This window comes from Aquarana catesbeiana, linkage group LG11 (genome assembly GCF_042186555.1).
Source record: "Aquarana catesbeiana isolate 2022-GZ linkage group LG11, ASM4218655v1, whole genome shotgun sequence".
Taxonomy (NCBI): Eukaryota; Metazoa; Chordata; class Amphibia; order Anura; family Ranidae; genus Aquarana; species Aquarana catesbeiana.
In genome coordinates, this window is record NC_133334.1 from 90,248,683 (window position 1) to 90,268,710 (window position 20,028).

The 20,028-nt window shown below is 41.8% G+C and overlaps 1 protein-coding gene across 5 annotated transcripts in view; it reads right to left on the reverse strand.

Moving 5' to 3' along the window:
• BRSK2 (BR serine/threonine kinase 2) overlaps window positions 1-5,417 on the reverse strand; it is a 300,811-nt gene extending 295,394 nt beyond the window's left edge. For 2 of the 5 annotated variants that reach the window (XM_073604730.1, XM_073604729.1), the window contains exon 1: window positions 4,788-5,417. In XM_073604730.1, the coding sequence (XP_073460831.1) occupies window positions 4,788-4,881 (94 nt within the window). In that variant the 5' untranslated portion in view covers window positions 4,882-5,417. The remainder of the gene's footprint in view (window positions 1-4,787) is intronic. The other 3 variants (XM_073604733.1, XM_073604732.1, XM_073604731.1) reach the window with 2 other exon arrangements.
• Between the last annotated feature and the right edge of the window lie 14,611 nt (window positions 5,418-20,028).

Consider the following 20,028-nt stretch of genomic DNA (forward strand, 5'->3'; position numbering starts at 1 on the left):
GCAGACTATTGCATTAGCGCATGCACCCAAAAGCTCAAACATGCGTGTATATATATATATATATATATATATATATATATATATATATATATATGTGTATATACACACATACACACAGACAGACACACACTTATAAATGTAAACAAACATTTAAAAATGTATTCAATATGGACGGTTCAATGGGGCAGTGGATCGTATTAGTAGGGCAGAGGTTGGTGTCAGTAAGGAAGTGGGCAGTATCAGTAGTTTTTTATTTTTATTGTTTTTTTACAATATCTTTTATTTACTATTCTTTCATGAGCCCCACTGGGGGCTTTGGGGACATATCAGGGGTCTAAACAGACCCCTGATGTCTCACTTTTGCGACAGATCAAGGGGCTGAGGACATAGATTCCCCAGCCCCTTTGTCTGCAGCGTCAGCTGCACTGGACAGTGAATAAATGGGAAATGCTCTGTACTGAGGGGCTTCCTGTTCACTCACAAACTGAAGTCTCTTAATAGGTTAATAGGCTTTGGTTATAAATGAACACAGTGAGGGATCTGTACCAATCACTCACTGTGCTCATTCAGAAAAGGAAGTGGCCAGTAATTGACTCGGACCTGGGCAGCAGGGGAAATCTATGCCACACGGGAGGTGATTAGGGTGTACCCAGGCACACCTGGCACACCCCCTGCGCATGCCTATGAACCATGGTATCAGCTTGTTTCAGAAGTCTTTGGCGACACAGCCCAAAGCACTGATAGTGGCTACTTGAGCAGGGAATGCCTGAGGCAGGACTGTAATATAAACACACATCTGGAACAGGAGCATACTGCATGTTTGAATGGACCCCACTTTTCTTTCACTTGCTTCACTTTATCCAGTAGAGTACAATTCTGCTTTAAAGGGAACCCATCAGAATAAAAATACGTGAGCTGCTATTGCTGACCTGTTTTCAAATGTGTCTGCTTTTGGGTTGTCATCTCTATCCTCCCTTTATGGTGGGACAGTGGCCTCAAACAAATATGCAGGTCAGGAGTGCTGATTTCATTAGCTGCATATTTCAGCTCATTAGCTCACTGGGTAGTAAGTCAAGGATCAGGAAGACATATACAGAATTCTCACCTTTTAAAAGAATCAGCAGTGATAATTCCCTAGGGTTGCCACCTGTCTGAGATTCACCTGGACAGTCCGGGTTTCGAATCGTGTGTCCGGGTTTCAGACTGCCTGAAACCCGGATACATTCTTCATAATGGACTTTGGCACCCCAAGTAACAAAGTACCACAATCACCAAGTGCATAGGGCTGCGCACGGGCCCTGTCCCTATACATGGACAGGAGAGAAGAAAGGGCTTGATCTGCTCCTCCTCCTACCACCCCTCTGGCTGCCCACCCACACTCCAATCGCTGGCGTACTGTGCCTCAGAAAAGGGATGTGTGGGCTGGAAATTTGAAGCTCAGGAACCAGCAGGTACATCGTGGATGAAAGGTCTCCATCCTCGGGTGAGTGAGCTCACCATCCAATGTCTGTGACTAAAGTCTCCCCCCTCCCTTCTCTCTCCTGTCTCCAAGGGAGTGAGTACACTAAGGTAAGGGACTCAGATGTAAGGGGTGCCCTGTGGACTCTGATGTAAGAGGGGCTTTTGGAAACCTAATTTAAGGGGGAATGCTGGAAACTCTGATGTAAGTGGGAGGTTTGGTGAGCAGAAGCCTTCTTCCATCAGAGTTCTCCTTTACATCAGACCCCAGAGCATTCCCCCTTGGACTTTTTAGCTGTGCGCCACTAAAGTCTTCCGGTTTGGCTTAAAGAAAAGGTGGCGACCCTATAACTCCAACACAATAAAAAAAAATGTGTGCACACAAACAACCAGCACATACATACTGTGCATAAAGTAAATACTGACAGTTATTATTGTGGCACGGTGCTTAGCGCCGTAGCCTTGCAGCGCTGAGGTTTGTGTTCAGATCCTACCAGGGCATTTTATATGTTGTCATGATGTCTGCTTCCATTAACCTTGAGTTCCAATGATCCCGTGTGACTCTGAAAACTGTTGGAGTAGTGATTGTTATGCATAGTTCAATGCACTTTGTAAAGTGCCCCCTAATTTGTAGGAGCTATAGAAAAAAGAGAGGTAAGAAAGAAGTAATTGGCCTCGTATAGGCCTCTTATAAAATTGTATATACTTTTGTATATGTGCATATACAAGTACAGACATGCAAAACATTTTTAAGTTTGGTGGGTAGACGAGAAGAGAAAAAAGTGCACAGATGTTACTCGGTCCATTGTCTGTTAGCGGAGGGTCAGGGGTGTGTGTTGTCAGTATAATATAAGGAAGAAGTGCGAGGTGTATCTCTGCTGTGATGTGCGTGTGTTGTGTGTCTTTGTGCGGGGGGGAGTGGGTCATCTGCCTTTGTGTGTGAACTGACAGAAGGGGGGCATATGGATCATTTTCACATTGCCTGAAAGTCTCAGCTGAATAATTCCCTCTGGCTAATTACGCACCGGTCGGTCCTAACACCTGCTTCTCCTTCCCAAGTAAATGAAAAAAAAAAATCCCCTTTTTAAAAAAATTAAAGCTTCCCCGGACACATTCCCCCCCCCCCCCCCATCACCAAGCCCTTGAAGATCTGAGCTGGGGCTATTGTTCCCCTGTATGACGAATGGTAATACGCAAGCATGCACGCTACCAGCGCTGTCACAATGAAAATTTACTCCTTCACTGCCAGCCTCTCACACAATTATTACAGCCATTGAGCACACTTGCCTGTAGCGTCTTCTAATCAGATCACTCACTTTCAGCTACAAAACTGGGACAGGTTTAAATTATTTACTTCATAACCGGCACTTTGTAAAACAGTGATGGCAATCGTTATATAGGGTTGTCCATGCACAAAGGGTAATTGAGAAAGGTATAAAGCTGACACCGGTGTGAGGTGGGTGAGAGGTCACCCATACATCAAGTGTTCATGCCTTCATTAAAAATGGAGACATTCCTTATATTAGTCCTGAGCTAGGACAATCTCAGACTGACCTGACACTCTATAGCAAGTAGATCAATGGTTATTAAAGCAATTAACCACTACGTTACATGTTAAGGCCTTATTTAAATGGGAATAGAAAAGTACAAATTATAATAATCTACAAGAGCCAAAAAAAAAAAAAAAAAAATTACATTTAATTGTGACTGCTCTGTGATGTGAAGTGATGAAATGTAGGATATAATCAGTTGTTGCGGGCAACTGCAGATTATGCTCTTATTAAATCAGCTGTCAAGTACAATCAGAGCTCCATTTTAATGTCATCATTTATATGTTTCATAGAGATCAGCCATAGAAAGCCATAATTGGGGTTTCGGGAACTGGTGGAGTCCAGCTCCTTTTATACCCAGCAAGATATAGTTGTCCTTCTAGTTTCACACCAGAGGACGTTGAAGACCAAAGAACAAGTTAAAGTAGATATGGAAATAGAGCCAACTGGAAAAGTAGCTATGTTTTCCCTGCTTTAGTTATTCCACAAATATATTCTTTACAGTGTTGTTCAGAATGGGCATTAAGATGAAAAGTGCCTCCCTTCAAAAAGGACCCTATTACTGTCTATAGAAACCATTCCACAGGAACAGTATGCATTGGATTGTAATAAATAATGTAAATTGTGCTCTCTTATAGATTACTATTCCTGATGAAGTCAGCACCACTACTGCCAGCTAACAAAGGCATTTGTGACCTCTTCAAGTCTTAAGTACTACCAGTATAAAGGTGTGAAGGCCTTGAATTCCCCCAGACCTTACAATATGCTGGGTAGGATAGTCCTGTACAACAAAGTGCAGAATTCTGAAAGGCAATATAACGGTTTGGGAATCTGATCTTTTTTTTTAGTATGATTCACAAAGTGTTCAATCTTCTGTCATTGCGTAAAATACTTTCCTTTCAACTGAAATATGTAACATTTCAAAAACCCATGTGCGACTGAAATATTAAGACTTTCTCATAAAAACATTTAATTAAAAGCTGTGAAGTATAGCCTCTAAAAGCTAGGGTTTATTTAATAGGGGAAAAAGCACGGGGCAAAGCAGAATGACCCTTAAGTACCAATCAAGACTGGTATTTCAATGATCCATTTACAGTAACCTGAAATCTGGTTGATAGCTGTTCTTTACTGCACTTTGCACATGATCACTGCTCTGTACAATTATTTTTTAAATAAACCTCAGTACAATCTAATTTCAATAAGCCTCGGTATTTGTAAAGTCAGTTTGAGGTTCACACAATAGAAAAGTTCACAATCAGCTGTTCTTGGGTATAGGTCTTTCACATATGGCAGCTACAACCATAGAACTATGCAAAGATTAGGCAGATACAATGACAGTGCATTTCTAGGTATATTTCCTGACTTCTGTTCCTAGTGTATCCCTCAACGAATTCTCCTAGAACTTGCTAATATTGCTTGGTAACCAGCGAATCCTTTTCAATTTGTGTCAATGAGTGTCATTTGTCCACAACTTGCTTTGCTCTGTCCTCTCATGACATCCAGGCAACACTGGTGTCCCCTATAATGCAACCTATGGGAAGTTACTATATATCTTTTGATTAAATAAAGCTTGTCTCCACCCCGTTCCAACCCTGGTGAACCAGGCCCATAAGCCATTGCCAGCTGTCCTGTCAGCCCAGCTTGTAGATTTTTGGCAATTTATTTAAAGCAGCTCTTATCTAAAAGAAGACAATTTCCGATGACAGGTCCTCTTACAGAATTATGACTAGCTCCCACCCAATCCTCCCCCCCTACATCTTTGTTTCCGGCAGTACCCACCTGTCTGCCCCTTTCCCAGTGTCTTCTCAAGCCGGTATGGCCCAACATATTGCATGTGCGGCGTTCCACCACCATCTTTCCCAACCGTGGTCATCTTCTCCTCTCTCCTTCCACGGGGATCCAGATGCAAGGAAAATCCTCAAGAGAAAAGGGGGGAGGAGGGCTGGGGATGGAGAGGGAGGGGGGGATGGCTGTCTTTGCTTCTTCTCCCCCCCCTCTCTTGCTGGATAAACCTGTCCGTTCTTGTGACGCCCAATTGAGATCCCCTTGGTCCTCACCATCAATAAGGACCTGCTTTTCTCTCTTGTCTGCTGCACCTTGTCTTCTCGTATGTCCTGTGTTGATGCAGGGCTCTGGAGACTGGATTCAATGAATGAAACAAAAAAACAGAAACACACCCCAGTAAAAAAAAAAAAAAAAAACACTCTCCTGCTTTTATGCAAAGAAATACAGAATTCAGTATTGTTAAAGGTTTAAGGTTGCTTTGGGGGAAGAGAGGAGAGTGTTAAGGTGCAGGGAGCATGGTGAGGATGCTGCCGTGTTACATACAAGCAGCTCAGCAGGGACCTGCTGATCAATCCTCACGCTCACTGCTAGAGGTGGGGAGTGAAGGGGGGGCATGCAGCCCTCTGTAGCTGGGATGTTAGCCAGACTGGGATTGGTAGATGCAAAGCTGTTTTCTGGTTGGTGGCAGAAGGATGCATTTTAATTGGACTGAAGAGGGGGGTTACCTTGTGTGTAGGGATGTGGATGTGTGACTGAGGCTTGCAACATTGTATCTTAATATGTTTTGTAGACTGAATTTCTGTGCAATGTCATTAAAGCCACAATAAACTGAATGAAGCAGAACAAGTGTTGTACATTATAATCGTGTAGGAAAACAAAGCACACTTGGTTTTATTGTCTGATGCTGATGCTTTAACTGAGTTTTTTTTTTTTTTTAATCACATACCATCCAAACAAAGCACAATTAGAGGGATTTCCACAAAGGGCAGTCTAAAAGTATACACAGGAGCATGTCGTCATTAAACACTGCTATTCATCTGACGTTACTTTTATACTGTTAGTATTAGATAAAAAGGGTAGCAAAATTATACATGCCAGATATATTAGTAATACAGACTTTTTTTTTTTTAATTTGATAGATCACTGTGGCTAATGTAATTTTTAGGCTTTAATATGTTAATGTCTTTAAACACCGCCTATTATCCAGCAGTATTTTTATACTGTTGTATGAATGTGAGTTAGGGACCTTAGATTGTAAGCTCCTTGAGGGCAGGGACTAATGTGAACATATGGAAAGCGCTGCATAAATTGACGGCGGTATATAAGTACCTGTAATTATTAAATAAATAAACACTGTTTGCAGTAAATAATAAGAATATGATAAAATATACTGTATGTGCCAGATATATTAGTAATTGAGGATTTAGTTGTATCTGATACATTAGGTATATTGCGTAAAACCAATAACTAAAATCACGTATAAGCTTTAATATGTTAATGTCTTTAACCACTTCAGCCCCGGAAAGTTTTATCCCCTTCACGACCAGGCCATTTTTTGTGATATGTCACTGCGTTGCTTTAACTGACAATTGAGCGGTCATGCGACTCTATACCCAAATAGAATGAATGTCCTCTTTTCCCCACAAATAGAGCTTTCTTTTGATCGTATTTGATCACCTCTGAGGTTTTTAATTTTTGCGCTATAAACAAAAAAAGAGACACAATTTTGAAAAAAAACCATTTTTTATTTTTTTACTGTCTGCTATAAAACTTACCCAATAAAAAAATGTAAAAAATCTAATTTATTCATTAAATTAGGCCAATATGTATTTTGCTACATGTTTTTGGTAAAAAATCCCAATAAGCATATATTGATTGGTTTGCGAAAAGTTATAGCGTCTTCAAACTATGGGATATATTTATGGAATTTTTATTTATTTTATTTTCCCATTAATGGCGGCAATCAGCAATTTTTAGTGGGACTGCGACATTGCGGCGGACAAATGTGACACTAAATGACATTTTTTGGGGACCAGTGACACCAATACAGTGATCAGTGCTAAAAAAAATACACCGTCACTGTACAAATGATACTGTCAGGGAAGGGGTTAACATCAGGGGCAATTAAAGAGTTAAATGTTTCCCTAGGGAGTGCTTTCTAACTATAGGGGATGTGCTTTGATTAGGGGAAAACAGAGATCCATGTTTCTGCTTAGCAGAAACACAAGATATCCATTATCCCCTCTGACAAAACGGTGGTCTGCCTTGTTTACATATGTCCGCCGGACCTGCTGATTGGCTCCCACTGTGTCCAATCACAGCAGGAGCGGGTCGCCGGCGGCGCATGCATGCCCCAGACCCCGTGCACGAAATCACATATAGGTACGTGCCACCCTGCCACAGTATATCTGCATGGGGCAGGCCGCTACTTAATATCTAGCCATATTTTTAAATTATTTGTAGTAGATAATAAATACAGTATATCTAAAAATATAGGTGTCAGTTATCTCAGTAATCAAAGATTTTAAATCATCTGATACATCGTCGTAACCAGCATGTTTAAAATATATGTAAAGGCAATTAATAAAATCTCATATGAGCTTTAACATGTTAATGTCTTTAAACACTGCTTATTATATGAACAATGTAGTCAGCACACTTTAAAAAATATTTAAACCCAATCTTTAAAATCTCATATACGTTGTAACAGGTTCATGTCTTTAAACACTACTTATTATCTGACAATATTTTTTAGATTATTTTAGTAGAAAATAAGCATATCTAAAAAATAGGTGCCAGATAGTTATTATTTAGTATTTAGGGTTTTTCATTTTACGTGACATCAATAGGGTCTGTCCCTGTCTCCCAAATGATTGTTGTCACCATGTCACATGTGTGTCTGATGGAAATTAGAAGTAGCTGCGTTGACATTACAGGCACAGGCATATGCTTCCAGCCCTGAGCAATGGCATGCAGCTGATGCGGGAGTTTCTGTAGACAGAAAGTGGCAGCAAAGAGGCTGTAAGAGATCAGCAGCACTGAGTTGCAACAAAAGATGAAATAAGCAAAAACAAATTATTTCCTAAAAGAAAAAAAAATGTAATTTGTTTAAAATACACAGTACATTAACAAAATTGGTAATACTGTGTTTTTAATACATCTGAAGATCAATTATATTTATTGCATCAATTTTGCAGGCCTCGTGGAAGAAATTAATAGTTTGGAAAAATGTGGCCATGTTTCCGTTGTTCTATGCTAATAAAGGAGAAGTAATCTGGCACTTTGAGTCACTGCCTGATACTTAGTCACTGCCATTTTCTCAATCAAATCAGCTATTTTTAATGCTTACGCTGCTAACTTTAGAAAATAGATAGGGAGGTATACTATATTTTCTTGTTTTAAACTACAGTATGTTTTACATTTCTTAAGCTGCTTCCTGGTTTTTGGCCTAGGCCAAAATCATGTCATATATCTGAAGAGTCTTCATGGGCAAGTAATTTCTCAACAAAATAAACCATGGAGACATGGACAGATGGGTGAGTTTGCTCTAAATAATAAAAATGAATGAAAGTGGTTGTAAAGGCTGAAGGTTTTTTTTTGTTTTTTTTGTTTTTTTTTTACCTTAATGCATTATATGCCTAGGCATTGTGGCGCAATGCAATGCGCCGCAACACTCCCATTCATTCTTTTCCATGTCATTCTTTACTGTCTTTGTTCTGATTGGTACTGCCATAGGACACGGACGGTGCTTTCCCACGTAGTCACTTCCAGATTCTCAGTGCCAGTGAGAAGCCCGAAGTGACGTCACGGCTCAGTGGATGGATCGCATGGCCCGAGCAGGGCCTCTTTACAGAGGAATATTATATTGTGATGGTAATTAATGTTGACAGGAAAATACAGCGAGCCCCACCCGGGGGGGGGGGTGGTGGTGGAAGGTTTGCTTTGAGTGTGCCGCGAGGCGGAGTGGGGTGCCGGAAGCCGCAAGTCGCGGGATGGGTGGAGGGGGGTGTGCTATATCTGTGGTGCTGATCTATTTACTATTTGTGGTGCTGATCTAAATACCGTATCTGTGATGGTGATCTACCTACCGCATCTGTGATGCTGAGCTGCAAACTCTGTCCTGTGATTCTGACACTATGGGTAGAAGCAAGTGAAATACAGGGAACGGAGTGGGTGAATTCTATAAGGGGTGAGGCTTATGAGAAGTTGGAGGGATCAAAAAGGAAGGGCGCCCCCCCATCCTAAAACTTCACCAGCCACCGCTAAAAAAACCCCACATAACACCTTAACCACTTCAGCCCCAGAAGGTTTTGCCCCCTTCCCGACCAGGCCATTTTTTGCGATACGGCACTGCGTTGCTTTAACTGACAATTGCGCGGTCGTGCGATGTTGTACCCAAACAAAATGTATGTCCTTTTTTCCCCACAAATAGAGCTTTCTTTCGGTGGTATTTGATCACCTCTGCGGTTTTTATTTTTTGTGCTATAAACAAAAAAAGAGCAACAATTTTGAAAAAAAGACAATTTTTGTACTTTTTGCTATAATTAATATCCCAAGAAATGTAAAAAAACGAATTTCTTCATCAGCTTAGGCCGATATGTATTCTTCTACATATTTTTTGTAAAAAAAAATGTAATAAACATATATTTATTGGTTTGTGCAAAAGTTATAGCGTCTACAAAATAGGGGATAGAGTTATGGCATTTTTATTATCATTTCTTTTACTAGTAATGGCAGAGAGCAGCGATTTTTTTGGGACTGCGACATTGTGGCGGACACATCGGACACTTTTGACACTTTTTTGGGACCACTGACATTTATACAGAGATCAGAGCTAAAAATAGTAAACTGATTACTGTATAAATGTGACTGCCAGGGAAGGGGTTAACACTAGGGGGCGATCAAGGGGTTAACTGTGTTCCCTATGTGCGTTTCTAACTGTGGGGGGAATATGGCTCTTTCACGAGCGATCGCGGGTGCCCGGCGGTCATCGTGTCTTCCGGGTATTCGCATTGGCTCCAGGGACACCCGGCGGCGTGCGCGCGCTTGCTACAGTGTCTTAAAGAGCCCACGTTAAGCTACGACGGCTCACGCAGCAATGCCAACCTGCTGCAGTGTAACTGCGGGGGCTGGTTGGGAAGTGGTTAATCTTTCCAACAACAAAATCCGTTGTTGGAAATTCCGATCGTGTGTACACAATTCCGACGCACAAAGTTCGACGCATACTCGGAATCAAGCAGAAGAGCCGCACTGGCTATTGAACTTCATTTTTCTCGGCTCGTCGTACATGTTGTACGTCACCGCATTCTTGACGTTCGGAATTTCCGAGGACTTTGTGTGACCGTGTGTGTGCAAGACAAGTTTGAGCCAACATCCGTCAGAAAAAAAACATGGATTTTGTTGTCGGAATGCGATTGTGTGTACGTGGCATTAGAAAAAATATTTATCTTAAATGAACAATTTACCGACAACGACAGTCCAAACTTGAGAAATGGGACCCATCGAGAGATTTACAATTATAGTTTCTACATGTTGGCACTAAAATTCCTCAGCAAGTTTTAAAAGGTCCAAACCAGAAAAAAAGTACAACTTCTGTGATGCAACAGACACTTAACCTATTTAATTCATTAGAAGCGGTGTTGTTAGTCAGCATAACATGTTGGAGGCAGTGTTTGGGAATGTTTGGGAATGTTAGAAAGTGAGCTGCAAATGAGTTGCTTCCTTGCCAATTATGGGAACTCAAAGTAGTAATTGGGTATATTTAGAAATTTGCTAGTTTATCATGTTATAACAAAATCCAGCTTTTTAGTTAGGTTTGTTTTTTCTTTAGGGCTGGGTTCACACTTAAATTCACAGCAAGGGGTCCGGTGTGTCCCTGTTCTCCGTTTTAGGGATGAATCAGGCCCAAATTTTTGCCTGAATTCGGACCTGAAACGGAGCCAAAGACGCACAGGACCTCTGTGCAATCTGCTCTGCAGCCGTCCCAGAGATGCGTGAACCGGCTCCATTGAGAGCCGGTCACAGTCTCCTGTCATGCGAATTGGATGTGGGGAAACCCGCATCCAATTCGCATAAGTGCGAACCCAGCCTAAAGAACAGATACCCTTAAGTATCACCATGGCTTTTTATTTGCTTTACTATATAATACAATCAAACCAGCCTTTCGTTGAACCCCTGGAACCCTGAGATTCCTCCAAAGAATACTAGGGGTTGCTTGAGCAGTGGCAGATTGATTTCCCACCTGATAGTGACTGCCTATGTCACCCAGCCTTGGCAATATTGTGAGGAAGGGGAGCCTCTCCTGTTATCTCTCAGCTGAATAACCACCAATATCAATAATCTTTTTACCTGTGTGTAGGGAGCATTTTTCCCTCTGACCTCAAATGTAGCTGGGGTTTTGTTCCAATGACCCCCAGTGTAAGGGTGCTTCTCCTAATGTCTAACAATGTAGGGAGGCATATCAACTACTAACCACCACCTACCAGTCAGTGTAAGAGGCTTATCTCCCACTGGCCTGCAATATAAAGGAGCACTCACTGACCACCAATGTAAGGGATATTATTCCAGCTGACCCCCAGTGTAAGAGAGTCTTATTACCACTGGCCTCCAGTGAATTGAGCCCGCCTCTCCTATGGACCTTATCAAGAGCGTCTAGCGCTCCTGCTCCTCATTCCAGCATCCTGGTTTGGCTATGGCATTCTCCCTGTCTGTCTGTCCACCTGCAAGGTGATTAATGTGGCCAGTCCCTGGGTGGAAACCAGACCTGATTTAAGCCAGCCAAACCTTCAGCCTCATGTTTGTGAAAGAGTGTGATAACGTGTGTATTACCTGATCAAGCTCCCTGTCTGTCTGCCCTCTTATGCTAGATTGGATTTCCCTGTGTATAAACTTGGATCGGATAATGACTATGCTCTGAACTCTGCCTGCCTTTTACTTGGATTGTCATTGAACAACTCTGCCTGCCTGTCTGCCAACTGCAAGTACCTTCTTTGCTCAGTTCACGCATGCCCTGGTATGGTAGCCAGGCACTATAGCAGTGTGTATACATTAAGTCCTGGGGACAACCGAATACTTGTAGGCCTGCATGCCTTATAGGAAAGGGGACTGCTATAGGTGAACAACACGGTAGCCAGCTATAGTGTCTGACCACCTGCGTTTGGGGTAAGGTAGACAGAGCTACAGTGTAGGATAGCACTTCACGAACAACCATTGTAAGAAGTTGCATCTACACTTGCCAATAAGGGTGAGTTTAAGGTCCAGTGGGAGCCGAACATCTTGTATAATAGCTGTATGCTACTGCTATTGCTATTGTACATAACCGCTTCTCACTGTCAGTGGTTGTTAAGGACACCAGTAGGTGCAGGCACTGTTGGGCCCTTAACAACCAGTGACATCACTGGCCCTACTTGCTTACATGGCCAAGAATCCATAGCTATGCAAAGCAAAGAAGATGGAGATAGTTTTAAAAAATGGCATGGGGTTTCCCCATAGTCCATAACAAGCCCTTTGAGTCTAGTATGAGTTTTAAGGGAGGTCGCAAGCAAACAAAAAAAAAAAAAAACTGTGTAAGGACCCTCCCAAATTTTATACTAGAAGATTTGGGTCTGGTATGGATTTTAAGGGGAATTAAAAAACAATGAGGTCCCTCCCAAAGATCCATACCAGCCCCTTATCCAAGCATGCAGACTGGCATGCCAGTAAAGGGGGGGGGAAACAAGCCTACACCCCCCTACCCTTCTAAACAAAGCACATTAGCCCTCCTGGAAAAGCAACTTGTCCCCATGTTGATAATGACAAGGGGACAAGGGACTCTTCCCCACAACGCCCCCATGTTGATAAGGACAAGGGGCTCTTCCCCAAAACCCTGACCACGTCCCGTTGCTTCACTCCACAGGTCCAGCGGATGATAGGTGTTACATAACACAGAGATCCCATTGACATCACTGACCATATATGGTCATGTCAATAAATGGTCAATGACATCACCTGGGAGACCCTTCCTCTTTGTATTTATCAGTTGTCATCCACCAGACTTGTCATTCGGCGGAGGTTTTTTTTCTTTTGGCAGGCACCAGGCATTGTGATTGATGTGGATTTACATCACTGAATTGCGTGATTGACAGTGGATGTACATCATGGGATTTTTTTTTCTTCATTAAAGGATATGTCAAAACTGTTTGTAATTTAAATTTGTTTTTGCTTGGTTAAAGAGGCTTCCAGATTCCGATAAGCCCCCTGCTCGCTGATCCCCACAACCACCGGGCCAGGGTTGTGGGAAAGAGGGCCTTGTCATCATCAACATGGGGACAAGGTGCTTTGCCAGGCGTGTCCAATCCAGTCAAGGTATCCCCCTATGTTGAGGGCATATGGTCTCATATGGTGGTAGTGGTGGGAAGGGCTTGTACTCACGCCAGGCTGCATGCTTGGATAAGGGTCTGGTATCGATTTTGGGGGGGGGGGGGCCTAATGCTTTTTTCTTTTTTTTTGTAAATATCAGAGCCAAAGGGTATTTGTAAATGTCAATTTTGCTGTAGTAGTAATTTACAGGCAGGGTTGGGGCATCTCCACGGCATTTTATTAAATTAAGAGTTTCACTTTAAAGCGTAACTCCACTTTTGTTGAGAAAGAAAACATTCCCCTCTGGGTGATCTATGTACATTGCAAGGATTATAACAATCTTTTTTGCAGATTCCTACCTTTTGTTACTCTGAAGAAATCACTGTCTGCTCCTCTGTGCCCCTGTGATGAGTAGGTCTAATGGGAGTGGTTTTCAATCATTTATTATTAATTAATAAATGATTTAATTATCAATCAGCTGTGGCACCTGCAGAGCACTAATAAGGAAATCTGCTGGGCCTGCATCCCTTTAGACGTGTTCCTATTGGGAGTATCTCACCTAAAATTACATTTTTTGTTCCAGGAGAGGCCTGAAATCTGACTTGCATCTTAGGCAGACTTATGGGAAAATTGGTGAGCCAATCACACAAGCAGGAAATTATGTTTCTGGGGGGGTATTCAGTACAGATTCTGTGTGCAGAACGCCTCCAGTTAGCCATATTGCATTGCATTTTCAGAAAATTACAGCAGCTGCAGATTGAAAAGAAAAGGTAATTTTTAATAACATTCAATTACAATATGACTTGTGTCGCAATTGTATACTCTAGGGATTCACCAATACCACTTTTTTAGCAACAAGTACCCGCCGATACCAATTACCGATTGCCATTTAGGGAGATCAAGATGAGGACGAGGAGGAACAGGGAGATGGATCTCCATCATCTATCAGCATGCTGTGTAATTTTACCACCTGGATGAGACCAAGTGATGAAGAAAAAAAGCACTCCCAACACTTAGCCCCACATTTAGGAGGTCCATGCTGTCATCCTACGTCCTCCTCTACCTCCAGTCCAATCTCCTCCATTCCATGTCCCCCCTCATCCTGCACTCCATACAACACTGGCTACTGTTCCCCAACTAATACGACCAATGAGGGACTAAAACACAAAAAGGGGAGTGCTGTTCCAAAGTAGTAGAAACAAGGATAAATCCATGAAATCCAAAGCAGATATACAATTTATTGTTAAAAAAATCAACATCACGGTCAGATAATTGTGTGCATGGTAACAATAGATGCTTGGAGCAAATAAAGGTGGAGATGTACAGGAGCGTTCAATAACTCACATAGATGGCAGGGTGAACTTCACTGCCAGGTCAAATGGATGGATGGCTCAGCCCTTGGATCTCCTGAGGGGTCTTGACAAGGGACGGAGCCGGTGACAGCTGGGGAGACCCGAAGGAGACAGCCTCACGGGCCAGAGGAGACTTGCACAGACTCAGAGAGGACGTCAGATGCCGGCAGATGCTGGCAGAAGTGCTCCGCAAAAGGTACACGCAGTGAGGACACCGAAAAGCTTGAGACCATGCAGCCAGAAAAAAAGCTGTAAGACTCAGGATAACTTTAATCCAAACTGGGAGGATGCCGACTCGGTCCAGGACTACATGTTTCAAGGTTTAAGCCCTTCTTCAGGTCACATGGTCATGTAGCCCCGGACTGAGTCGGAATCCTTCCAGTTTGGATTTTAGTTATCCTGTGTCTAATGCCCTGTACACACGGTCGGACTTTCCGACGGAATATGTGCGATCGGAGCTTGTTGTCGGAAATTCCGACCGTGTGTAGGCTCCATCACTTTCCGACACACAAAGTTTGAGAGCATGCTATAAAATTTTCCGACAACAAAATCCGTTGTCGGAAATTCTGATCGTGTGTACACAAATCCGACGCACAAAGTGCCACGCATGCTCATAATAAATTAAGAGACGAAAGCTATTGGCTACTGCCCCGTTTATAGTCGCGTTCAGAACGATCGGATTTTCCGACAACTTTGTGTGACCGTGTGTATGCAAGACAAGTTTAGGCCATCATCCATCGGAAAAAATCCATGGATTTTGTTGTCGGAATGTCTGATCAATGTCCAACCGTGTGTACAGGGCATAACAGTTTTTTTTCTGGCCGCATGATCTCCTGCTTTCCGGTGCCCTCACTGTGTGCATCTTTTGCGGAGCACTTCCGCCTGCATCTGCCGGTATCTGACGTCCCCTCTGAGTCTGTGCGAGTCTCCTCTGGCCCATTACCGTGTTTCCTTCAGATCTCCCGAGCTGCAACTGGCTCCGTCCCTTTTCAAGACCTTTCAGGAGATCCAGGGGCTGAGCCATCTATCCATTCAACCTGGCAGTGAAGTGCACCTTACCATCTATGTGCGTTATTGAACGCTCCTGCACCACTGATGGCTAGCGGTAGCTGTCCCTGGTTTTATTTACATTCATCTGTCAGCTGACAGATTAATGAGTCATCAGTTGTTAATAGACGCGGCGGCCCTGCTCCTTAACAACTGATAATTGCTGCATTCTTTTGTGTAAATTTCAGTTGTCAGCGGTAAAATCACGCTTACAGGTGAAAGAACCGAGCCAGCAGTTATCGGTTTTATGTATTGGTGCATTTGCACAAGTACAGATACTCGTGCAAATGCTTATTATCAGCACCGATACTGGTATCAGTATCGGCGCAACCTTAGTATAAGCTATATTATTCTTTCTTTATTTTCTATTTTTTCCCCCACGAAAGTGGAGTTACCCTTTAAGCATTACTAAAATCACTGCTCAAAGCCAAATGTAATTAAAAAAAAAAACACTTCTTTTTTGCTTTGGTATGTGTTCTCTATGTCAAAGCTCAGTCCCTTGTGCCATTTGTTAAATGACAATTCCTTGCCTATTAACCAAGAAAATGGCCAGCACAAATAGCATATGAACTAGAAATATATGTTACATTGCTTCTAAAAGTATAACCCTTTATCCAGTGAGAAGGGAGACAGAATACACATACAGACTGACAGTGCCTTGAAAAAGTATTCACACCCCTTGAAATTTTCCACATTTTGTCATGTTACAACCAAAAACGTAAATGTATTTTATTGAGATTTTATGTGATAGACCAACACAAAGTGGCACATAATTGTGAAGTGGAAGGAAAATGATAAATGGTTTTAAAGATGTTTTAAATATGTGAAAAGTGTGGCCTGCATTTGTATTCAGCCCCCTGAGTCAATACTTTGTAGAACCACCTTTCACTGCAATTACAGCTGAAAGTCTTTTTGGGAGATGTCTCCACCAGCTTTGCTCATCTAGAGAGTGAAATCTTTACCCATTCTACTTTGCAAAATAGCTCAAGCTCTATCAGATTGGATTGAGAGCATCTGTGAACAGCAATTTTCAAGTCTTGCCACAGATTCTCAATTGGATTTAGGTCTGGACTTTGTCTGGTCCATTCTAACACATGAATATGCTTTGATCTAAACCATTCCATTGTAGCTCTGGCTGTATGGGACAAGCTCTGCTGATGTCATTGCATTGCTTTTATTCATGATTACAAGCGCTTGTTTTACTCTTCCCAAATGTTACAGACACATCACACCAAGACTTGTGGACACCCGTCTTTCTAAATGGAGCCCAGTCGGAGCCCTTTTCAGTATATAGAAGCATCTCCCATCTTGGCTTAAATCATACGTGCGGATGATCCATCCTCTGGTGTTTACACCACAAACTGATTGGGCTAATGCCCATTTGGGTCCATTTGTTACGGTAAGCCTTCCTGCAATCGGCGGTGGCTGTCTTTCACATCTATTCATGTCTTAAAGGACTATAATTTTCCTATTAGATCCAGTCTTATCATATACGACAACAATGTTTCAATTTTTGCACTATATGAACTCTTTTCACAGAGATTATTACTATATATATGATCATTATTTTTGTTCATAGATTTCTGTAGCCATGCAGAAATGTTTTTCACTAGTGCTGTACAATTGTTATAATCACTAGTATTGCATTTTTGTCTATTGCTGTGCTGGCTGCTGTCTATTTGGATGTCAGCGCGATATATTTCTTACATAATTTTGCACCTGTATGTTTAGGGTCGTTGCCTTTCTGGAAGGTGAACCTCTGCTCCAGTCTCAAGTCTTTTGCCCTGTATTTGGCTCCATCGATCTTCCCATCAACTCTGACCAGCTTTCCTGTCCTTTCTGAAGAAAAGCATCCCCACAACATGATGCTGCCACCACCATGTTTCACGGTGGGGATGGTGTTCAGGGTGATGTGCAGTGTTAGTTCTCCGCAACACATAGTATTTTACTTTTAGGCCAATCAGTTCAATTTTGGTCTCATCTGACCAGAGCACCTTCTTCCACATGTTTGCTGTTTTCCTCACATGGCTTCTCCCAAACGGCAAACGGGACTTCTTATGGCTTTCTTTCAACAATGGCTTTCTTCTTGCCACTCTTCCATAAAGGCCAGATTTGTGGAGTGCACAACAAATAGTTGTCCTGTGGACAGATACTCCCACCTGAGCTGTGGATCTCTGCAGCTCCTCCAGAGTTACCATGGGCCTCTTGGCTGCTTCTCTGATTAATGCTCTCCTTGCTCGGCCTGTCAGTTTAGGTGGACGGCCATGTCTTGGTAGGTTTTCAGTTGTGCCATACTCTTTCAATTTTTGGATGATGGATTGAACACTGCTCCGTGAGATGTTCAAAGCTTGGGATATTTTTGTATAACATAAACCTGCTTTAAACTTCTCTACAACTTTATCTCTGACTTGTCTGGTGTTTTCCTTGGCCTTCATGATGCTGTTTCTCCACTAAGGTTCTCTAAACAAACATCTGAGGGCTTCACAGAACAGCTGTGTTTATACTGAGATAAAATTACCCACCGGTGGACTCTATTTACTAATTAAGTGACTTCTGAATGTAATTGGTTCCACTAGATTTTAGTTAGGGGTATCAGAGTGAAAGGGGCTGAATACAAATGCGCGTCACACCTTTCACATATTTATTTGTAAAAAAGTTTGAAAACCATTTATCATATTCCTTCCACTTTACAATTATGTGCCACTTTGTATTGGTCTGTCACATTAAAATCCCAATAAAATACTTTTACGTTTTTGGTTGTAACATGACAAAATGTGGAAAATGTCAAGGGGTATGAATACTTTTTCAAGGCACTGTATATATAAATATTGCATTTATTTCCAATATATTTTAATCAGTAGTACACATTTTGAAATCAAAAGTCCATCAATGGCTCTGTTAGCTATAAATCTGTATGGAAAGGTTTGCATGTTGGTTTCCCAATGCTTCCTGTGATATCTCATACCTGCAATACCTCCGAAACAAAGCAAAGCTAAAGCTGGATAAAAGCTTCTCAAAACCTGCAGCTTCAAGCGAACTTTGTCATAGATATCTATGGAGGCTTTGAAGCACCAAGAAAGCGACATGGGGTATAATTTTGGAAGCAAAGCAAAGCAAAGCAAAAGCAATGTGTAAACAGGACTATAAGCGAACCACTTTATTTAGTGACAGTGCCATTCAGTTTCCAAAGCTACATTTTGAAGCATGTGTAAACAAGCCCCAGCTATAATTTAGTAATTTTTTTTCGGGGCACTACATAGACCACCAATATAAGAGAAACTACATTGTTTAACAATGTAAGGGGAAACAACACTGATTACCTATGTAAACTGACATTTCTCTAGGGTCCACCAATGTAAGCGATACCACAGTTTTTACCATCTGTTCTTTTTTCTGACTACTATTATTATTATTATTTGTTTAATTTCATGAACATTACTTGCGAATCATTTTATCATATAGAGCTGATGAACTGCTTACTGATTATCTTATGTGCCATGAGCTACAAAAACAGTATAATACATTTTAGCAGGGGTTGCTCAAGATCTAGAAATAATTATAAGGGTTCTTCTGTGAAGAGAGGATGCATTAAACATAAACAATACATGCATCCTACTCCATTGACTGGTAGAATGAAAGTGTACATGTACGCCCTGAGCTGATTGGTGTCGGCTTTATGTCTCAAGAACCATGTAATCATTTATAACAATCCAACCCGAACAGACGATTTTTCCTCTAAGATTGGTCCTCTGAGGGGGTCTGTAGCCTTTGGGCTGCAGTGTTCATCTGTGGTACCATGTGTTTACTAGTTCAATAGTTCAACTGGCAGATAGATTTTTTTTTTTTTTTACATTTTTGGGCACTTATCGGTCTTTAAGAATACTGAACAGGGTTTTTTCATTACTATTAATACAGTCTACCAAATTATAAATCAATATGGCCTTAAAAATATGTCTAAAAATGATTTAGGTAGGTGTGCAGATTAGTTAGCGTTACTATTACGTTACTGTACTTGAGCATGCTGACGCTGTAGAGCTTGGCCTGAGCATTTAGGTGCGACTTGACAGGACCTCTGGTCATGAAAGACTTAATGCATGACCTTTTTATAAAAAGTTGTTCTTTTTGGTTATATACAGTATGTATATATATATATATATATATACTGTATATGCCTGCCTTTACACGCAAATGAACTTTAATGGCATCCCAGTCTTAGTCCGTAGGGTTCAATATTGAGTTGGCCCACCCTTTGCAGCTATAACAGCTTCTGGGAAAGCTTAACACAAGGTTTAGGAGTGTGTCTATGGGAATGTTTGACCATTCTTCCAGAAGCACATTTGTGAGGTCAGGCACTGATGTTGGACGAAATGGCCTGGCTCGCGGTCTTTGCTCTAATTCATCCCAAAGGTGTTCTATCAGGTTGGGGTAAGGACTCTGTGCAGGCCAGTCAAGTTCCTCCACCCCAAATTTGCTCATCCATGTCTTTATGGACCTTGCTT